The sequence below is a fragment of the Juglans microcarpa x Juglans regia genome, chromosome 1D, assembly GCF_004785595.1.
Source record: "Juglans microcarpa x Juglans regia isolate MS1-56 chromosome 1D, Jm3101_v1.0, whole genome shotgun sequence".
Lineage (NCBI taxonomy): Eukaryota > Viridiplantae > Streptophyta > Magnoliopsida > Fagales > Juglandaceae > Juglans > Juglans microcarpa x Juglans regia.
In genome coordinates, this window is record NC_054594.1 from 2,400,303 (window position 1) to 2,422,426 (window position 22,124).

Consider the following 22,124-nt stretch of genomic DNA (forward strand, 5'->3'; position numbering starts at 1 on the left):
ATATTGCTTCAAAACATCCATCAAGCATCTAATTGTTCCTTTTGAAGCATTTGCAAACAGTACTATGTCATCAACATATAAAAGATAAGAAACCATTGGAGAATTTATTGGATGGGAGAACTAATGAACTTTCTTTTCAGTCACTTTTTTTTTTATGAACTTCGTAAGGACCTCCTCCATAATTATAAATAAATATGGCGAGAGCGTATCCCCTTGTCTAAGTCCTCTCTTAGACTTGAAAAAACTTTTGAATGTACCATTCACATTATCGAGAACCATGACGTTGTAACATAATTTTTAATCAAGACACAAAAATATTCCGGGATACCAAAACTGTGTAGCACATGCAACAAAAATCTTCAATTCACCCTATCATACCCCTTTGACATATCAATTTTCATAAAAACATTACCACCCCGAGCGTTCCGATGTAATAATTTAAGCATTTCCTGAGTGAAAGAAATGTTTTGAAAAATACTTCGACCTTTAACAAAGGCTTCCTGCTCCGGTGATATCATATTGTCTAGCAGTTGTGCTAATCTGTTGACAATCAACTTAGCAAAAACTTTATAGATCGCATTACAGAAACTAATCAGCCGAAATTTATAAAACTATAAATAAAAAAACTTATGGTTAAAACAAATATTAAAATTGATTTAAGGTTTAGTTTAGGGTTTGATTTAGGGTATAGGGAAAAAAAAACCTAAAAGCTCATCCCAAAAGGGCCAAAACGGCAACCCGACCCACAAGTTTTAGGCCTTTGGCTTCCCCCCCAGAGTCGCCTTGGCTCTCTCTCAGGATCCCATTGCACGACCTCTCTCTCTCTCTCTCTCTCTCTTCTAGGGACCTGGTAAGACTCTTCTCCCTTCATCTTCTCTCTTTCTTCTCCCGTTGTCTTCTCTTTTCTTTTGATTTTTTATTTTCTTTGAAATTTTTCTAGGGTCTCGAGGCTAATTAAACAAAAAATCTGTGTGCCCTATCACTAAATTAGAGTGAGTTTTTTTTTTTTTTTTTAGAATTAACTTTTGCCTTTTTTCTTGCTTATTTGATTTCAAAGTGCAGTGGATTGATCTATATTTGTTGCCTCTTCCTATTAGAGTTAGGTTAATGGAAACTGCTTTCTTATTGTAGATTTGTGTAATTGGTTGTGAATCTGGTTATGAATGGGGCTTGTAAGACTTTACACAAAGCCACAAGGCCACCAGCAACCTAATTTTGGAGATCCTATTGCTCTTTTTGTTGTATGTTGCACTCTCCTCGTCCAAATATCTCTTAATAGGTGGATTCATTTTTGCGTTGTACGGTAAATGACAAGTTTTTTATAAACATATTATGCATGTACACCCTCCATTGGAAGCCCCTTTATAAAATCATGATTTCTTTATGAAAAGTCATGATTTTATGCGAAGAGTTATACATAAAAAGATTTATGAAAGATCATGATTTTATGTAAGAAAATATGTATCATGACATTTTATACAGACTTACGATTTCATTTGAAATCTATGATATGATAAGACACGATTTCACTGGAAATCTATGATATGATAAAAAAGTATGCATGTATGATTATAATGAAATGTGAATGTTAAGATACGTAATGGTCTATGTTATAATATGAAGACAATACCATATTTTAAAGAGAATTTTCCGTCTGGAAAGGCCCACGAGGCCTCAACCCAGAAACCCAACCCAATGGGGTTTTTACCCAAGTAAGGAGCTAACCGTCAACTAGGGAGAGACGCCTTCTAGTCGACAAGACAACTCGGCCTGACACAATGGCAGCCTCTCTCGAGAATAGAATATGCTTAAAATACACGAGAAACACGGAGGACCCTCGATTTATTGGCATCAGAGTATCAACGACTGACATAAACCAGATTGGGGCTCAGGAAGCCACCCCCCATTAATAACACTACAAATCCAGTCACACTCCATAATAATGAAGCCGACACAGAAGCCACACCGCATTTAAAGACTCTGACAAAGTGAATAGTATGAAAACCCGAACTTCATGAAAGCAGGCATGATCTACTTTCAAACCTGTAATATAAATAGATGATCTCATGTACGAGGAAACTCTCTCTAATCCCTAGATTTTTTTACTTATTTACTATACTCTAAGAACACTTACTGACTTTGACATCAGAGGCTCCCCGACTCCTAGGCAACCATCTTAAAGCCACATTACATTCTTCTCTGTGCAAGGTTTGTTGTGAAGACCTAAGTAATTAGAGCCTGGCCCAAAGGTATGCGAAACACGACGTTAACACATATGTTATGGGCATATTGTATTGCTAGTTTGTACACGCTGGTAATGCACCCATAGTGTCTTCTTTATGTATGGATTCCACAAGTTGCGGCCACAGTAGAATTGAAATCTACTTAAGATTTGTTAGTCCTAACTCATGAGGGTCAATAATGGGTATCAACCTATGAAAGTAAAATACAAGTCAATGCATTTCTTGCACATATCAGGTTCATGCTCGTGTTCATGTTATTTACGTATGTAACGATTAGTATGCATGTTTTCAAAAAACTCTTTATTAATATTATGTTTACAGCATGATATGTTGCTTATTGACTATTCAATTTATTTTTGTATGTTTTTATATTTTAACCACCCTAGGAAATGATCTTTATGAGAATGGAGATGCAAGATATGACTTGGCCCAAGGAGGCAAGGCAGAGGCTTAGAAAGCTTATGACAAGTTTTATGATTTTCAGTTTAATAAGTTATTCTTGATAAGCACATTAGAATTTATTGATTTTAATAAGTGCTTCTGTAGACTCTCTTTTGGTTTTTAAGTCTTTAATAAAAATTGACATTTATATATAGAACCTTTTATATTTGGCGCTTCGCTAAGAAGAAAAGATTTAAGTCGAGTTTAGTAGCACACTGTATTCCTGAGATTTTTAAAAATGACTTTTGGGGACAGTGTATTACAGTTGGTATCAGAGCCCATGTCAAAAGATTCTGTAGACTTTTCAAAATAAAAGAGAGGAAAATATTTCACAAAAAAAAAAAAAAAAATCCAAGAAAAGAATTTTTTTTGTGGAAAATAAAAAAGGAAGAAAATGAAAATCTAGGTCAAAGTCTCCTCAATGCATATCTTGCTCTGCAGTAAGTCTTTTTTTTTTAACTGTTACTGCTGTATTATTTTAATGAAAAGTGTTTAGACACAAGCATGTCAAAATGCACCTACCACGTGAAAGAGCTTTAACGTATGACATATGGAATTAAGTTTCTAAATGTGAGGTTAGGAAGCTTTTGTTTTAAGATTGATGGTGCATCTTGTTCATGAGGAAAAAAGTTTTATATATTGTGTAGTTTTATTTGAGGAAATTAGGAATGCATTTAACATGTTTGAAGTTATGACATAAATTTATATACAGTGTATGGTATTAAATGATAACTGGTGGACAATATATACGTAACACTATTCTATCACCTATTACGAGTCGTAAGACTTAGGATCTAAACTTTGGAGAGTTCTAGGTCACTATTTATTTGAGATTATTATTTTATGTGGAGAATTTTATTTGCTAATTATTGGGTTAAATCATTAAGTTTTTAATTGAACCTATTGTTGAGGGTTCTATTTTGAGGTTTGAATTGAGTCTCAAGATGTATGATGGTTGACAATAAGACCAAATATCGATTTGAAATTTTGGAATATTAGGTTCAATTAAATAATCAAGGAGTAAAAGAGACATAGAAATGATGCGCCAACAAGTATATAGGTTTTAATTGAGGTACTAGCAAATTCCAAAGAAAGAACTTTTATTAGGAGGAGAAATTGTAACGACTTAGCTCACATCTCTAAGGTTTGAACATGGATAATTTTATTGACCTAAAAAAGGTTTAATGGGCCGTATTGAAATAATAAACGAACTACTAATTTATTGAGATTTAATTAGGTTTAGTTGATGAATTGTTGGAGAGCTGGTTTGTCATTTGGATTTCTGCTATTATTCAGTCGCGAGCTGTACCTTCTACAACATTATCCATATCTTTAATAGAAGCAAGCCCACTTCGCCCTTTCGTTTTATCTACGTGATTCCTATTTCCGATGGCTTCCTCTTGATTATTATTAGCATTATTATTATTATTATTATTATTATTAAGACAATAATAAGATTATTAATCTTCTATTATTTATTTATTACTTTTTTATATTTAATTTTTTTAATTTTTTATATTACTTAATAATTAAGGAAGTGACTATTAATAAAATTATATATATTTTAAATTTTTTCTTAATAATTAAGGATGCTAAAAAAAAATACGAATTAATGATAGGCTTACTACTTTATTACTATCTATCTACTACTCTTTTTCTATTTATTTTTTTTAATTTTTTATTTTACTTAATAATTAAGAAAGTAAGAATTAGTAAATTTATATATATATTTTAATTTTTTTTAATGATTAATTATGTTAAAAAATGATAAAAAAAATAAAAAAAAAAACTTAAAATATACTTAGGTAGTAATAGAATAATAAGTTTATCACTATCTAAAAAATATTTAAAATAAATTATTAAAAAAATAAATACATTATAAATAATTGTAAATAATAAAAAGGTCGTAAGCTTATTACAATCCCGTTGCGTTCATTAAAGAATTTCGTCTTGTCTTTTTGTTTGGGGAGAGGTTAGGGCCGGACGGGTGAGTTACGGACTTTTACACCATTTAATAGAATTTTGACACGTAAGTATTTCAAGTGAACAATAATAGAACTACAAACATGTAAGTAAATCTCATTTTCCTTTTTCTCTCTTTCCTCTCGTCGCGCTCTCTCTCCCTTCTCTCTCTCTCTTCTTTCTAGTGCGCTCTCTCTCCTCGCTCTGCCATTGCTAAGGTTTATTTTTTTCCTCTCAAGGCTGCAAGCAGAACACAGCAGTACAAATTCTTAATTTTTTTTCTCTTATTGCTGGGAATAGAACATTTATAGCAGTGCGAATTCTTGTTTTTTTTTTTCTCTTATTGCTGGGAGTAAAACACTTATAGCAGTGCGAATTCTTCTTGTTTTTTTTTTCTCTTCTTGCTGGGAGTAGAACATTTATAGCAGTGCGAATTCTTGTTTTTTTTTTTTTTCTTATTGCTGGGAGTAGAACATTTATAGCAGTGTGAATTCTTGTTTTTCTTTTTTTTTTTCTCTTCTTGCTGGGAGTAGAACATAGCAACTTTATATATAGCTTCTTTGAGGAAGAAAAAGAAGATGGTTAATTCCATGACGATGGGTTTGGGCATTTGTTGGTGCTTCAATCTTTTTTGGGTTTTTGCTGTCTATCCATAAACGTTTTCAAATTCATAAAGAAAAGCACAAAAATTTGGATGCATATGCCAAAAATCAGTCGCCATAGAAAAAAATAGAGAAAGAGAGAGGAGAGAGGGGGAGAAAGAGAGAGAACGAGGGGGAAGGGTAGAGGGGAGAAAGAGAAAGTGGGATTTGCCTGTGAGGGGTTCTATTGTTCTTCTCTTAAAATGCTCACGTGTAAATGTTTGATTGGAGGGTGTAAAATTCATTTATTCACCTAATCCTGTTTGAAGTTAATCTCTTTTGAATCATGTATATAGGTCTTATTCGTCTTAAAGGATTTTGAGAGGCAAGATGTCGTCTTCGAACTCTCCCTGCGCAGCGTGCAAGTGCATGAGGAGGAAGTGCACGCAGGAGTGCTCGTTCGCACCCTATTTCCCGCCGGACCAGACCCAGAAGTTCGCAAACATACACAAGGTCTTTGGCGCCTGTAACGTGAGCAAGCTTCTCAACGAGCTCCACCCCTCGCAGCGCGAGGACGCCGTAAAATCGTTGGCATACGAGGCAGAAACTCGTCTGCTGGACCCGGTGTATGGTTGCGTTGGCCTCGTCTCCATGCTTCAGCATAGGATGAGACAGATTCAAAATGATATTGTCCATGCCAGGAGAGAGCTTGCCAGCTACATTGGGCCGCAGGCCGCAATGCTCCCCGTTGTGCAACAGTACCCGGGGATAGGGTATATGCCCCAACAGCAGCACCCGGGCAATCCTTCGTCCTCGGTTGTTTTACCCCAACAGCAGCACCCGGGCAATCCTTCGTCCTCGGCTGTTTTACCCCAACAGCAGCACCCGGGCAATCCTTCGTCCTCGGTTGATTTACCCCAACAGCAGCACCCGGGCAATCCTTCGTCCTCGGCAGTTTTACCCTACAACATGTCGCCAATGCTTGGGATTCCTATCAGGGCTCCGACGCGTGGTGGGGCATTGGTGATTCGCGAGCCCCGGCCCCATCCCCAGCACCAGCACCACCAATATCAGTTATTTGAGGCACAGCAATTGGCAGCGGCTTTGGCTGCGGCTGCGGCAGCGCAACAGGAACTTTTACTGGCTTATGAGCAGCAGCAACAACTGCTGCAGCATATGCATCTGCACCCGGACCAGCAACAACCAGAGCTTGTAATGTTCAACAGTGGATTAATCGACCCAGCGGCCTTAGCGGGCAGTTCGGTCACTGCTAGTGGGTTCAACCAGATGAATGCTGCTATGCCGCCTTCGTTAACTCTGGGCGCATATGAGAACCTTTTCGAAATTGAACTGCAGCAAGGGGAACATCACGACCCTTCTGATCACCACCATCAACTTGAGGCGCAGCTCTTGCTCCAACAACAACAGGCACAAGCACATAAAAAAGGCAAGCAAATCGTGCAGCAGCCTGAGGTTGATAGCAAGAAGAGTAGTACTGTTGGTCTGTACTACTGATTTTTCTTCACCGAATCCCTTTAAGCACATTCCCGTTTTTCATCAAGTCGATTTTCATTCTAGGTACGTATGTGCTGTTAGAAGTGAAATGAGAACTCAAAATGAAAAAACATTGTGGAGAAAATCTAACTCTCATTCATCCAACGATTGATACAAAAACTTCTGCTATATATACTACAAAAACAAAAAAGAAAGTCTTAAAGTTAACTTTTTATCTTCTAGAGATTTACAAGTAATCTTCTGCAGTTACAAGGGTCAAGTATTGTTTTACATGTCTTTCATCACTTTATCTACTATTTTGTGCAATATGTGCAGTCTTTGAAAGTGATCTGTCGCCACATACTTTTCCTCTGGTGCCTTGCTTTTCTGTGCCACTGCTTTACTTCTTTTTGCTTCTGCATTGTGCTTTACATCAACTTTTGTTGTTGCATTGTATTTCCTGCATACTGCAGTGTTGTTGTTTAGTGTCCTCATTTCCCTTTTGCTTGTAATTCTTCTCATCACCTTTTGCTTCGTGAGACTCCCCCTCAAGATATAGATGTTAAGAATCCCTATCTTGGACAATAATAACTGAAAGGTAGAAACTGACAAGGCCTTGGTGAAGATGTCTTCCAACTAGAACTTTGAGGCTATGTGGACAGGGGTGATGATTCCAGCCAGGATTTTTTCTCAAACAAAATGGCAGTCCAAATCTATATGCTTAGTCCTTTCATGGAAGATATGATTTTTTGTGATATGGATGGCTGCTTGGTTATCATAGAATAAGAGAGCAGATTGTGCATGGTTGATATTGAACTCTTTTAACAAACCAAGGAGCCATATGATTTCACAGCTTGTAGAGGCTAATGCTCTATATTTTACCTTAGCTAAAAACCTAGAAACAATTACTTGTTTATTTGATTTCCAACTTATCAATGAATCTCCAATGAATATACAAAAACATGTAATAAACCTCCAAGTCTCGGGGCAAGCAGCCCAATCAGAATCACAATATGCTTTCAAGTGTTGAGACGACCTTGATGATAGCAAAATGTCTTGGCCTATGGATCATTTGGGATACCTGAGAACTCTATAAGTTGAGTGTAAGTGAGCTTGTGAAAGTTTGTCCATAAATTGGCTTAGAATATTTATAGCATAAGTGATGTCTGGTTTGGTAATGGTTAAGTACATGAGCCTTCCAATGAGCCTTCTATAGGCTGTAGGGTCTTGCAAAATTTCATTTGTGGTATGGCTCAGTTTGTAATTCAATTCAAAGGGTGTGGAGGCTGTTTTGGTGCCAAGTAACCCTGAATCTTTCAAGATTTCAAGGGTATACTTCCTTTGACAGATATTGATTCCAGCTGATGACCTTGCAACCTCTAGTCCTAGGAAGTATTTGAGGGGTCCAAGGTCTTTGATTTTGAATTTGCTATAAGTGTAAGCTTGAAGCAAATCAATTTCTTCTTGAGAATTGCCTCCTATTATGATATCATCCACATACAATAAGAGTGCTGTGAATCCCTTTTGACTCACTTTAGTGAATAATGAATAGTCAGATTTGGATTGATGAAATCCAATGACAGTGAGTGAATTAGAGAACGTTGAAAACCATTGCCTCGATACTTGTTTAAGTCCATAGATGGACTTATTCAGCTTGCAAACTAATTTCTCCCCCCCCCCCCCCCAACCTCCTCTCCGTGAATGCTGTAGCCAGATGGTAGGTCGATATAAATTTCCTCATCAAGATCCTCATGTAAAAAAACATTATGAACATCTATTTGAGATAAAAACCAGTTTTGAATGGATGCTAAGGCGAGGAAGACATGAATTGGGGTGAGTTTAACAACTAGAGTGAAGGTCTTTGGAAGTCAAAACCCTCTCTTTGAGTGTACCCCTTTGCTACAAGCCTTACTTTGTGCCTTTCAAGAGAACCATCAAATTTGAGTTTCACTTTGAAGACATATTTATAACCAATTGCAGTTTTGTTGGGGGGAAGAAAAGTCACAGTCCAAGTGTATTCTTTTCTAAGGCACCGAGTTCAGTATTCATAGCAACCTGCCAATACTTAAATTGGACAGCTTCATTATAGGAGTTGGGTTCAGAAAACAATGAGAGAGAAACAAAAAAAGATTGGTGGGATAGGGAGAGATATTTGTAGGTCAGGTGATGATGGAGTGGATGAAGTGTTGAAGGTGGGGTGGATGAAGTATAGAGGGGTTGGGATGCTGCTATCTGACAGTGGTACTGATTGAGATAGGTAGGTTGATGTCTTTCTCTAGTGGACCTTCGAGGAGGAGGGGTGGTGTGCAGCTCATGAGGATGGGATGAAAGAGGAGTTGAATCAAAGGAGGTAACAAGTGTTTCAGGATGAAGTGTTTCAAATTGTATAACAGGATGGGAATGAGAGGGGTTGAAAGAGTCAGCAGATTATAACATGGGAGAGGGTGTGAATGAGTCATCTAGTGGTACAGGAGGTAGGACCAGATTTTGAGGAAATGAAGAATGAATGTCCATAGAGGAATGAGAAGAGGGAATGCAGGTGGAAGATTGGAACGGAAAGACAAGTTCATGGAAGATTAGATTCATAGAAATGAAGGTGAAATGAGTTTCTATGTCATAGAGCTTGTAACATTTGTATTTGTAGGGTATCCTAGAAAAATATAAGGCCTAGCTCGTGGCTCAAACTTAGTTCTGTGGTGTTTAGTGGTGCTAGCATAACTAAGGCATCCAAAAACACGAAGGTGTGCATAGGAAGATGGGTAGGTATTCTGTTGATGATATAATTGCATCTCCCCAAAATTGGGTAGGCAATGCAACTTGAAAGATAAGAGCTCGGGCCACATTTAAGAGATGTTGGTGTTTCCTCTCAACAACACCATTTTGTTGAGGGGTATACACATAGGACTTTGGTGAATAACACCATGGTCTTTGTAGAAATCAACCGTATCGAATTCAAGGTCATTGTCAGTCCTAATTTTCTTAACTTTACAATTGAATTGAGTGTGTATGAATTGAAAAAATGATTGCAAGATAGATCTTGTCTCTGATTTCAGTTTCATCAGAAAAATCTAAGTAGCTCTGGAATAATCATCTACAATAGTTAAAAAGTAATGAAAACCTTGGAGTGATGCTTGAGAGTATGGCCCCCATAAATCACAGTGTATTAAGTTAAAAAGAAATGAACTAGTAGATACACTTGACGGAAAGGAAAGATGTTTTTTTTTTGTCCAAATGGCATATTTTACAATGAGATTGATTCTTGGACTTTACATTAGGTACATGAGAATTAATTAAATTCATTTTTTGTGAAGATAAATGTCCTAATCTAAAGTGCCATAGATCAAAATCATGTTGTATGATAGCTTGATTGACTCGAGTTTGATTGGAGAGAGTTGAAGGATGATTGATGTTGCTGTCATGGGAACAAGGCAGTAGATAATACAGGTTAGCACGAACCTTAGCAACTCCAATCGTCATCCATGAAGAGAAGGCCTGTATGAAGCACACTTAAGAAAAATAGGCATGTACCTAGTCTTGAATGAGCTTACAAACTGAGATAAGATTGAATGTAAATGAGGGCACACATAGGACATCAGTTAAAAACAGTGAGTCTGAAAGTTTAACAGTGCCTATGTGTATGACTTGAGCCTTTGTGTTATTTGGGAGTTGTACAAAGGCTTGTATGCAAGAGAAGGAATTGTCAAAAAAGGAGGTAGAGCACACTATGTGATCAGTGGCTCCTGTGTCCATGATACATGTTGTGTTATAAATAGCAGAGTGCTTATGGTGAGAGGATAAATCGTGTTTGTAGTGATTCACAGTACTGAGATGAGAATGATCAGCAAGTATGGAAAGAGTGGAAAGGCAGTGATGATTACCTGCTAAGTTTGGGTAAGGTTTGGTCGAGGAGCTGGTCTCAAAAGTGTCTAGTTTGGTAGGAGCAGGAGTAGCCAATATTGGCTTGGTCTGTCCCAAGTCCAGTTGAAGGAATTGAGCATTGACAAGAGCCATGATGTGTTATGCTTGTGCTTGAGAGAGGTTCAGTTGAGAGGCACTTGGAGCAAGTGCTTCATGAGGTGATGTGGTAATCTGACTTTTACTTTTTCTTTGGGAAGTTTTGGTAAGCAAGAAGAGTAGAAGGTTCTGAGATGGTAACGCAGTGTTCCTTGCTTGCCTTTGTCTTTTCTCTTGTAAAACTAATGAAAAAGTTTTGTCCAATGAAGGCAAGGGACTTAGCAAAATGATCTGTCCTTTTACAAAATCATAGCTGCCATTTAAGCCCATTAAAAACTTAAACACATAATCTCCTTGTTAGACCTTACCAACATTTTTCAAAGCATCATAGGTACACTTTCCACAAGAACAACAAGGAAGAGGTCTATAACTATGTAACTCTTCCCATATAGCATTAAGCTGTGTGAAGTAATCACTTACAGAGAGATGTTCTTGAACAATGCCATTAAGCTTGTGTTGGAGGTGATAAATTCGAGCTTCATCAGGTTGTGCAAGTCTTTCCTTAAGTTTGTCTCAAACCTGTTTAGTTGAGGTCATGAAAAATACATTAAATGCAATATCTTTTGAGACAGAATTAAGGATTCATGCAAGGAGAATATTGTTGCATCTCAGCCATGACATGCATGAAGGATCTGACAGCCCAGGGGTAGGAATGGTGCCATCCAGGAAGCCCAACTTGTTTTTTATGGAAGTAGAAAGTAGCAATGATCTACTCCAAGATATGTAATTTGAACCAGTCAATGGAGATGAGATAATGATAGTGTTAGCATTGTCACTATGATGTAAGAAGAAGGGACTATTTGGGTCCTCAGCAAGGGAAATGGGAGAAGAAGAAGAGGAGGATGTCATGGCTTATGAAATGAAGTTTGTCTGCAAACTTAAGGAAACATAGCAGGAAAACTTGCCTGCTCTAATACCATGTTAGAAGTGAAATGAGAACTCAAAACGAAACAACATGTTGGAGAAAATCTTATTCTCATTCATCCATCGATTGATACAAAAACTTCTGCTATATATTACAGAAAACTGAAAAGAAATAGTCTTAAAGTTAACTTTTTATCTTCCTGTGATTTACAAGTAATCTTCTGCAATTACATGGGTCAGGTATTGCTTTACATGTATTTCATCACTTTATATGCTATTATGTGCAATTTGTGCAGCCTTTGAGAGTGATCTGTCACCAATACTTTTCCTCTAGTGCCTTGCTTTTTTGTGCCACTGCATTACTTCTTTTTACTGCTGCATTGTGCTTTACATAAACTTTTGTTGCTACATTGTATTTCCTACATACTACAGTGTTGTTATTCAGTGTCCTCATGTCCCTTTTGCTTGTAATTCTTCTCATCACCTTTTGCTTTGTGAGATGTGCACATTCTTTATTTCTTTCTACTTCTGGTTTATACATGGTTGTGTATAAACGGATGTTTATAGATTATTGTGTTTGTGATTTTATGCATGCTTGTTCATATGAAGGTTCCTGAGTAGCAAATGCTAGACATTTATTAGGGGTTTTGATCATGAATGTGAATACTCTCCTATTTTTTATTTTCTTCATAAACGGGGCAATCTCTTTTGGTTAATGAAATTATTGAATTTTCACAACAAGAGAGATATATGTCCCCCCGTGGTACCATAGCTTGGTAAATATAGATAACCGTTCGGGAGGGCTAAACCAACTCTCTTTAAGTGAGATCTCTCCGCCTCTCGTGTGAGTTATTCCCCTCTTAGTAGTATACCTTCCAATGTTCCTCCTCTTCCTCCCATAAATCACCTTTATCCTACACTATTGACCTTCATCCAAAAACCAACCAATTGACTCACAAACTCCACCAACATGTCATCCAAGCAATCTGATATTGATAAGCTCATTAGCCAAATTGAAGCATTGTCATGGAGCGATCTCCAACTTGAATTAGTGGTACGTCCCTTGAATCATTTCTCCAATCTAACACTGGTAGACAAGTTGATATCCTTTAAACCTTTGAACAAAAATACCTTCCATGCAACGATCAAAGCCAATTGGAGTTTTATCTTGGGCTTTATAATTGAAGATATTGACACCAACACATTCATGTTCACATTCCCGACCCAACAAGACAAATAAAAGGTATTAGCTAATCATCCATGGAATTTTAAAGGATTCCATATGGTGTTAAGGCACTGGCCATCGAGACTTAGTATACATGAACTTGCTTTTAATTTTTATATTTTTTGGGTCCAAATCCATGCCCTTCCTATGGAAATGCTCACAAACCAGAATGCCCCAAAAAAAAAAAAAAGGTGTTAGGTAATCTTATTGAATAAAGCTTCCATATTTGAAGTAGCATTGAAAAGATACCTTTGAATGAAAGTTGAAATTAAAATTGAAAAACCACTCCTAGAAGGTTTTGATTTGGCACGACCAAATTGTGAAGTGAAATTTTTTTTAATCAAGTATGAGAGGCTCCTGGATTTCTGTTATGGATGTGGGTGCTTGGGACACATTGCTCAAACTTGCCCTAGATACTCTATTCTACCCGAAGTCTCCCAATATAGGCCATGGATGAGAGCCGGAAATCCTCTTTATAGGAGAAATGATCCATTCAGTTTGAACCAACATCCCAACGAAGGACAAACATACCAAAGAATCTCATTGCCTCCAATTCGCATCAGAGAACAAATGGAAGATCAGCCAGAAAAAAATCAAGCTTATGCAAGAAATTCATTTCGTAAAGGCAAAGAGAAAATGTTTATTAAGAAGGGCTCCTACTATTCCATTTCTGAAAATTGGAGCAACACAATACAAATATTTGCAGGGATTCCATATATGGGATGATGGAGCTCATTCACTAGAAGTCAGCAAAAAACTGGAGGAGATATCGTAGGGGAGCAAGCCAAAGAAGATGAACAGTGGCCATTAATAAACTGGTGGCCCCATAATTGCCAGCAGCCCATTTATTGCCAATAACCCAAATCCCCCCCCCCTCCCCATTTGACATCTTCAAATCTTCAAAGCATTGAGCCTTCCACTTGTCATTCCTCCCCCCTCCCCCCCCCCCCCCCCCCATTAAGACTTTTCCCCTAAATCTGAAGAAATCACATCGTGAGTTCCCAGCCTTTAATTCAAGCTCGAAGACTTCTAATCGTATCCCCTTCAGTTTCCCTAAGCAAGACTCAATTGACCTATGTGCTTTGTTTACAGGCCCATCAGTGTACAAACAATTCTGTCTCAGTTTGAGAAATTATCGAGCCCAATGCCCAGTCAAAACTTAAGCCCACTATCCTTAAAGAAGAAAGTGGTCTTAATCTCACCATCACAGAAGGGCCCAAAACTCAAGTTGAGCCCCTTTCCTCATACACTCAACTCCAGCAAACCCAAAATCCTATCACTTCACTTGAGACTCTTCTTTTAACAAAACATTCAGATCCCTACCTCCTGACACAACCCCCATCTCTCATAATCCCAGAAATCCCACCCAACAATTCTTCGAAACCCCCCCCCCCCTAACCAAAGACTCCTAGGAATCTCAAAGTAACCCTAGGAAGAGGGAAGTAACTCACTCTGAGGAAGATGTTCCATGGAAGAAGAGAGTTGCAAATCTCCAGCCGTGTACCAACAATCAAAATCCCACTGCTCAAATCTCGGATCACTCATTTGGAGAAGAAGCACAGATCGATGAAGACAAACCATTAGCAACAATCATCAGGGCCAAAGGAAACAACAAAACATCCTCAATGGCCAAGAAGAAATGGAAGACGGGTGCTTCACCACAAGGTGATGCCCTTAGGATAATCTCAAGGAAGTCCCCATCGGTAACAGTACTCAATCTCAGAACCTTTTTTTTTTTTTTTTGCCGAAATTGGCATGGCCTAACCTGCTACCAACCCAGAAATGAAATTGATATGTTGGAATTGTAGAGGGATTTCCTGACCCTTTGCAATGCGCTCTCTAAGGGCTCAAATCAAGTCTCACCAACCTGATATGATTTTACTTAAGGAAACAATTTTATCTTATGTAAATACTAGTAGTGTTGTGAATAGGTTATAATTTTACCTTTTTATGCATGTTCCTTTAGAGGAAATGAGGGTTTTTTTTTTTTTTTTTTTTTTTGTGGCTTCCAAGAATGGATGTCGAACCTGTGCATATATCTAGTAAGGTAATAACTTATCTGGTGTATTTTGATCCTATTCATATACCTTGGCTTCTCATTCTTTCTTAATGTCCTACTCAATATAATCATAAACAAGCTTTTTGGAATCTACTGAATACTATAGCTATGAACTTCCTTGGACCCATTATAGGATTAAGAGATTTCAACTCAATCCTTCATCAATATGAGAAAATTAGTGGCAAACCCTTTGCTTCCTTTTCACAACCTAGTGGTCTAAAATTTTTCATCGATTAAAATGGACTTGCAAACCTAAGTTATTCAGGACCACAATATACATAGTCGAATAAGAGGTATGGAAACTTCCACATTCGTGAAAGTCTAGATAGAAGAGTTGCTAACACAAAATGAACACTTCTTTTTCCTGATGCAAAAATTTTTCATCCCCCTATCCATTCCTCGGATCATGCACCCCTATTCTTGGATACCATTGGTTCAAAAAAGAAAAAAACCTCCAAGACGCTTCAAATTTGAAGAGTTCTGGGCTAGGGACCCTACTAGCTTAGTTGTTGTAAAAAAGGCTTGGGATAGGATCATAACAGGCCCCCTAATTATGTTCTTTATCAAAAACTCAATGTCGTTAAAAAAACTTTAAGAATCTAGAACAAAGATCACTTTGGCTATATTCAAACCAAGATTAGAGAGTTGAATCATCTATTAACTTTGGTTTAAACCCAAGTTCCTTCTGATAATTCTATTCAACCTATTCAACTTGAAGAGAGTATAAAAATCTACCTTAATGAACAACTCAAAAGGGAGGAAATACTTTGGAAGCAGAAATCTAGATTACAAAGGCTCACTATCATGGATCTTAATACCAAGTTCTTCTATATGTTAATGATGATTTTATCAGGGCAATAGAAACCTTTTTTACCAATGGGCAAAGTCTAAAAGAGTTGAATCACACACACATTGTTCTTATCCCAAAAACTAAATCTGCAAGTGATGTACACCAAGACAGGCCAATAAGCCTCTGCAATGTTTGTTACAAGGTGATTGCAAAAATTCTTGCCAATAGACTAAGGGTACGTTTGGGTTATGAGAATATCTGAGAAGTATTGAGAATGTTTGTGAATAGTTATGAGTAGAGATTGAAGTGAGTTTGTAGGTCCCATTGAGAGTATTTTGAGTTGTTTGAATGTGTGAAGTATGTTGAGTTGTTGACTTTTGGATAGGTAGTTCAAAAAGGTGTGGGTCCCATAAATATTATAGTGATTTTATTTTTAGTAATAAATATTATAGTAATTTTATTATAGTGATTTTATAATATTAATAAATATTGTAGTGATTTTATTTTATTTTTATATATAATAGTGATAAATATTATAATGATTTTATTTTTAATTTATATATAATAGTGATAAATATTATAATGATTTTATTTATATATATATAATAGTGATAAGTATTATAGTAATTTTATTTTTTATTTATACATTATAGTGATTTTATTTTTTATTTATACATAATAGTGATAAATATTATAGTGATTTTATTTTTTATTTATATATTATAGTGATTTTATTTTTTATTTATACATTATAGTGATTTTATTTTTTATTTATATATAATAGTGATAAATATTATAGTGATTTTATTTTTTATTTATATATAATAGTGATAAATATTATAGTGATTTTATTTTTTATTTATATTTAATAGTGATAAATATTATAGTGATTTTATTTTTTATTTATACATAATAGTGATAAATATTATTGATTTTTATTTTTATTTATATATAACAGTGATAAATATTATAGTGATTTTTGGAAAAATTTTGGTATGAAGATGGTTCATTGCGTTTGGCATGTGGAGTATTTCCAATAGTACAAGAATAATTGGAAAGTGTTAAGGTATGTTGGCTACCCAAACGTAGCCTAAAGATTGTCTATAACAAATTTATCTCTCCTCATCAATATGCTTTTATCCCTAAGAAATTGATTCAAGAGAATACCATAGTTGCTCAAGAAATATTCAATCACCTAAAAATGAAAATAGGTAGTAAATGTCTTATGGCTATTAAGATTGATATGAAAAAGGCCTTTCACTATATGGAAAAGGCATTTGATTGCAAGGAATTTCTTGTTGACAGTTATGGCATGCATAGAATTTCATTCCAAATGGATCAATTGGATAAAAATGTGCATATCCATTGTTTCTTTCTTAGTGATCATCAATTGTGAGCCATGTGGGTGTTTCAATTCATCCAGAGGGTTAAGGTAAGGCGATCCTCTTTCTTCTTTCGTGTTTATCATAGGGAGTGAAGTGTTGTCTAGGTTTATCACCAAGGAGGAACAACGCGGTAATATCCAAGGCATTAATATCAACAAAAATGGGCCTTATATAACCCACCTTCTCTTTGCGGATGACTTGATCCTCTTTGGTACAACATCTATCCACAATGAAAATCATTTCTTAATTGTTAGGATAATTATTCTTTATGATCTAGGCAAAAGACCAACAAAGGTAAATCTTCCATTCAATTTAGCAGAAACTCTTCCACTTCTACTATCAAACCCATCAAAGAGACCCTAAATTTCAAAACTTCTTTACTCAGGATCAAATACTTAGGTCTGCCTCTAATTTTTGATAGCCTCAATAGCAATCAATACAATGAAATCCTAGATAAAATTCAAAAGAAGTTAGCAATGTGGAAATCAAAACTTCTATCCCAAGCAAGTAGAACAAAATTGATCAAATCAGTAGCCAGTTCTATTCCAACTTACATGATGTCTATTATTGTGATCTGTAAGACCATTTAAAAGAAAATTGACAAATCTCTCATGAGGTTTAGATGGGGTTTTGACCTAAAAAGTCTCATAACTTCACTCCTAAGTCTTGGAATTTAATTTGCAAACCCAACTCCTTGGGAGATCTCAAGATGAGACTAAACTCCCACTTTAATAAAGCACTGTTAAGCAAATTTGGTTGGATCTCCTTAGCAATTACACCAATGTGTGGAAGACTCTTCTAATTGAAAAATATGTGAAAAATTCCTCTTGGTTGACTATTTATGCTAAACAAACAAATTTCAAATTTTGGAGAGATCTATTAAAACAAAGAGACTAAAGTCTCTAGTCTTTGTATGCAGATCAATAACGGGGTTAACAGCAAAGTTTGGAGAGATCCATGGATTCCCACTCTGTCCCCTCTAGTTCCAATTCCATCATCATCTCTCATAATCCTGAACCCACAATTGAGAGTTTCTAAATTAGTTATTGAGGAACCCAAAAGATGGAATACTCTTCTTCTACAAGCTCTTTTCTCTCAAGGAACTGTCAATGAAATTGAAAAAATCCCTCACCCAATTTCAATTCCCTAACTTAAGGGATAGTCCAAAATGGGTACACCATTTCTCAGGAAATTCTAAGTCAAATCTGCATATTATGCTTTAGTAAATCAAAACAGCAGCCTTAACCCTCTCCATCAAACCTTAACTTGGAAGAAACTGTGGTCTTTGCAACTTCAAGATAGGCTTAAACTCTAGTCCTTAACAACATCCTTCATACAAGATCCTTGTTGAAAAAATGCATTTCTCTTAATGAGGATCAAGTGCTTTGTCCAATCTACAAATCTGCAGAAGAAACAACATCTAACCTTTTCTTAGATTGTGCTTATTCTAGAATCCTTTGGAGAAAATTCCCATGGCCGTTAAACATCTCTTTTATTAGAAGATGTGATATCACCGATTGGATTTTGTATATCTTGGATCATGAGAATAATCTTCAAATTTTGGCTCCAAATATCCATAAATTCCAGCTTTTTCCTATAATTGCAATGGATAATCTTTGGTTTTATAGAAACCAGATTGTCCATGAATTCCAAAGCCTATCCATGGAGAACAATATTGTAATGCATGGGAATGGAAAGAAATGAACAACACTACCAGTTGGCCCCCTCCTCTTCTAGAGAAATACTCAATTGCATTCAATGTAGCAATGAGATCTACTGGTAGCACCTCAGCTGCAATTTGCAGATCACACAGTGGAGCAGTTGAACTCATAATAGCTAAGCATTCAGGTAGCTGCAATCCGAATAGAGGTAAAGCTATGACAGTGTTTCTGGGAGTAAAAGAAGCACAAACAAAGCATCTTAAGAATATTATAATAGAAAGAGATTCCCAAGTAATTATCTCAATTTTGAAGCAACATCAAGAAACTCCTAAGTGGATTGCAGAAGGTATAATAAGAGATAAGAATACTGGTACAAAACTTTGATAGTTGGAAAGCAATAAAAATTCATTGTTCTCATAATCGATACACGCATAATATTGCGCAATGAGCAGTATCTAACATGTTTGGAAACACACCCTTAATCAAAATCTCACTATGCTTATTGGATTTCCACAATGGCAAAGACTTAGATGCTTTTGTATAATGTTATTTAGAATGCTACTCATGCTCTACGTTATTGTAATTTATTTGTACTAAGCACAAGTCTATCAATGAAGTTTAATATTTTAGAGAAAGAAGAAGAGGGATATATGTCCCCTCATCAATTATCAGTTGCAGCCTCGGAGATTTTTTTTTGCTTTCTCTCGAGTCTTTTTTTTTTTTTTTTTTTCTCTCTCAAAGAAAGAAGAAGAAGAAGAAGAAGAAGAAACCGTGTGGTAGGGGCGTTTTCTTTGGGTCAACTAGCCCATTGTGTGTCTCAAATTATGATCCAACAAGAATTTTTTGTATTAACAATGGGACAAAAATAGGTAGCTGAACTGCTGAAGGGGTTTAGCTGGTCATTAATAGGAGGCAAAACTAATTAATATTGGTTTTCAAGTCTCACATATTTCTATTGAAAAATAATGAGGTGTATCATTAAAAAAAATGGGTTTTATTTATGTAGATCACATATTTACTTATTTTTTCAACGGAATAGATTGCATACCGTAAGATTACATAAATAATTTTGATCTACTTAGATTTTTACTCCCTCATGTGCTAAAGAAAAATAATACTACTACAGCCACAAAAATATTGTATAAAAGTAATTTTATAAATTGACGTGGTTTCATGTAGTCCGTTAGATATATTTTATATTAAAAATAACTTTACAATCTGACAAATCACATTGGGTCAAATTAATTAGTAGGATTACCTTTGTGCAATTTATTTGTAACTAAAGTATTTTCCAAAGATAAAATTGCCACCGTTATACTGTTTCTTCCCTACCTAACATTGTCCAATCAAAGCTCCATATCGCCTTCAATGGAAACGATATCCATTTAGTTGAGGTTTCCTTTTCTTGAATATAAACCTGTGTGTTGAAGTTTGGAATTTGGCCCAGCTATATATGACTTGCATTATTTCGTGTTTGATCATACATAGAAACTATGAAGACTGCTGACTTGAAAATGGAGTGTATTAGGTGACATTTACTTTCTATATTTACACACATAGTTTCTTAAACATTAGGTTATTATTTTCATAACAGCTGAATGTGTATAAAAACGTGATTAGTTTAATTAATTCATTTTCAAAACCATATATATTAGACAGAGAAAAGGGATGAGAGAAACTTTGGTTATTATTATAGTTGATGGTCGTATAATTAAACAATATCTTTTAATACACATTTTCACTCTATAATCTTCTTTATGTGCCAGTTCGTATCTGCCGCATGCCGGAGAGAGAGAGAGGGGTTCCGAAGTCTACATCTTTTTTTTGGGATTCGAAGAAAACTTTTCACAAATAATATATTAGGAGTGACAATATGTGACATAACCAATGAAACATCAAGGATGACAATATATGATACGACTAGTAAACCCAATACAAACAGAACACAAAATTAGCAAGTTTGAATTTAATATTAACAAGTTTGGGTCAAAATGGGTTGACCCATTAAGATACGATTTATAAACGAGTCAATCTGTTTAACACAAAATCAACTCATTTTGATTCGTTTAGAATTTATTTCAAAATTAATATGTTATTATTGTTAAGTTGTAATATTAATATTTCTCAGTATACTTACATTTTTATTATTGGGATTATAATTTTAGAACTATGCTCATATTTGTTATTGTATAGTTTGTAATATTGGTTTTATTATATGTTAAAATTTAAAAAATAGTGATATATATTTTGTAAGATATCGTTGTTATTAATAAATATAGATTTTAACTTTTATGTGAAATTATATTAATCAGATCAAATGAATTATGTATTTTAGTTCAATTCATTTATATGAAACAAACATGTTTAAATGAGTCGTGTCGTATTAACATATTTCTAATTAATTATTAAATGAGTGACACAACACAACCCGTTATCTAAATAGGTTGTGTTAGGGTTTAGAAGATTAACACGTTTAGCTTAACGGATTGAGTTCGGGTTAACCTATACAGTCGAATGTTCATGACTTCACACGACATGAACACGATCCGAAAACACAATTGCCACCCCTAACATTCAGTACACTTTTCTTTTTCTTTTTTGCTCCTTTTGGTTCCTCCCGGAAAAATATAAATCAGAGTTTGGAAGGTCTTTTTGTAAACTTACTTTCAATAATATTAGGTACTTGTTCTAAATAGATAAGTTTCATAAAAATTCTGTAAAAAGATAGATCTCAATGCAAAATAATAACTTTTTTTATTCTTTTCAAAATGAGGTTCACATTTTTACAAAAATCTGCATAAAATTTGTCTATTTAAAACTTGTAAAAATCATTTCTCTACTACTAATTACAGATTGATAAGTAGAAATTCATTAATGAGTTGATGATAGCTTATTATTATAATCATAGTAGTGATGGTAATTCACAGGGAAAACTTCTTGTGACACGTTGAGAAGACCAAAAGAGAATATTTGAACATAAATTAATAATGGCAATATTAATTTTTCTTTTTCCTCTGCACTTTTTGTGGTTTAAAATAATGAAAATTCTATACATCATACTATCATCTCACTTTCATCCTACTAAATAAGATGTGACATATTTATCATTATATGTTTCTTTATCATCTAATAGTGTTGAATGTGCCACATACTATTTAATATAATTAAAATAAGATGAGAATATAATTTGTAGCATTACTCAAAATAATATGATATTTTTGTTTTTTCTATCCAATGTTTTATCTATCAAACGGTTCACAAATTTTCAGATTCTGAAAGATATATCATTCTTGTTTATTATCAACAATGAACAACATGAGCTCGTACAAAAAAAGGGTGAAGAAAAAAAGTAATGCTATATAGCATACCCTCATCCTATTTTGATCATATTAAGTAGTATGTGAC

At 35.2% G+C, this 22,124-nt stretch overlaps 1 protein-coding gene across 6 annotated transcripts; it reads left to right on the forward strand.

Annotated features, from left to right (window-relative positions):
- The first annotated feature begins 749 nt into the window (after window positions 1-749).
- LOC121249678 (LOB domain-containing protein 36-like) lies at window positions 750-16,974 on the forward strand. Of its 6 annotated transcripts, XR_005937629.1 has the most exons (5): window positions 750-850; window positions 941-992; window positions 1,132-1,295; window positions 8,851-8,854; window positions 16,962-16,974. XR_005937629.1 is itself a non-coding variant. In XM_041148452.1 (3 exons), the coding sequence occupies exon 3, from the start codon at window positions 5,618-5,620 to the stop codon at window positions 6,740-6,742; it is 1,125 nt and encodes a 374-aa protein (XP_041004386.1). In that variant the 5' UTR covers window positions 765-850; window positions 941-992; window positions 5,602-5,617; the 3' UTR covers window positions 6,743-6,912. The 6 variants fall into 6 exon arrangements, 4 of the variants coding, with proteins under 4 accessions (XP_041004386.1, XP_041004362.1, XP_041004370.1 ...); XR_005937630.1 differs by having other exon boundaries at window positions 941-1,295; XM_041148452.1 differs by lacking the exons at window positions 1,132-1,295; window positions 8,851-8,854; window positions 16,962-16,974 and adding an exon at window positions 5,602-6,912 and having other exon boundaries at window positions 765-850.
- The last annotated feature ends 5,150 nt before the right edge of the window (window positions 16,975-22,124 follow it).

Bases quoted from the DNA above. Each gene is read 5' to 3' on its own strand.
- LOC121249678 (XM_041148452.1), top strand. From the start codon at position 5,618: ATGTCGTCTTCGAACTCTCCCTGCGCAGCGTGCAAGTGCATGAGGAGG.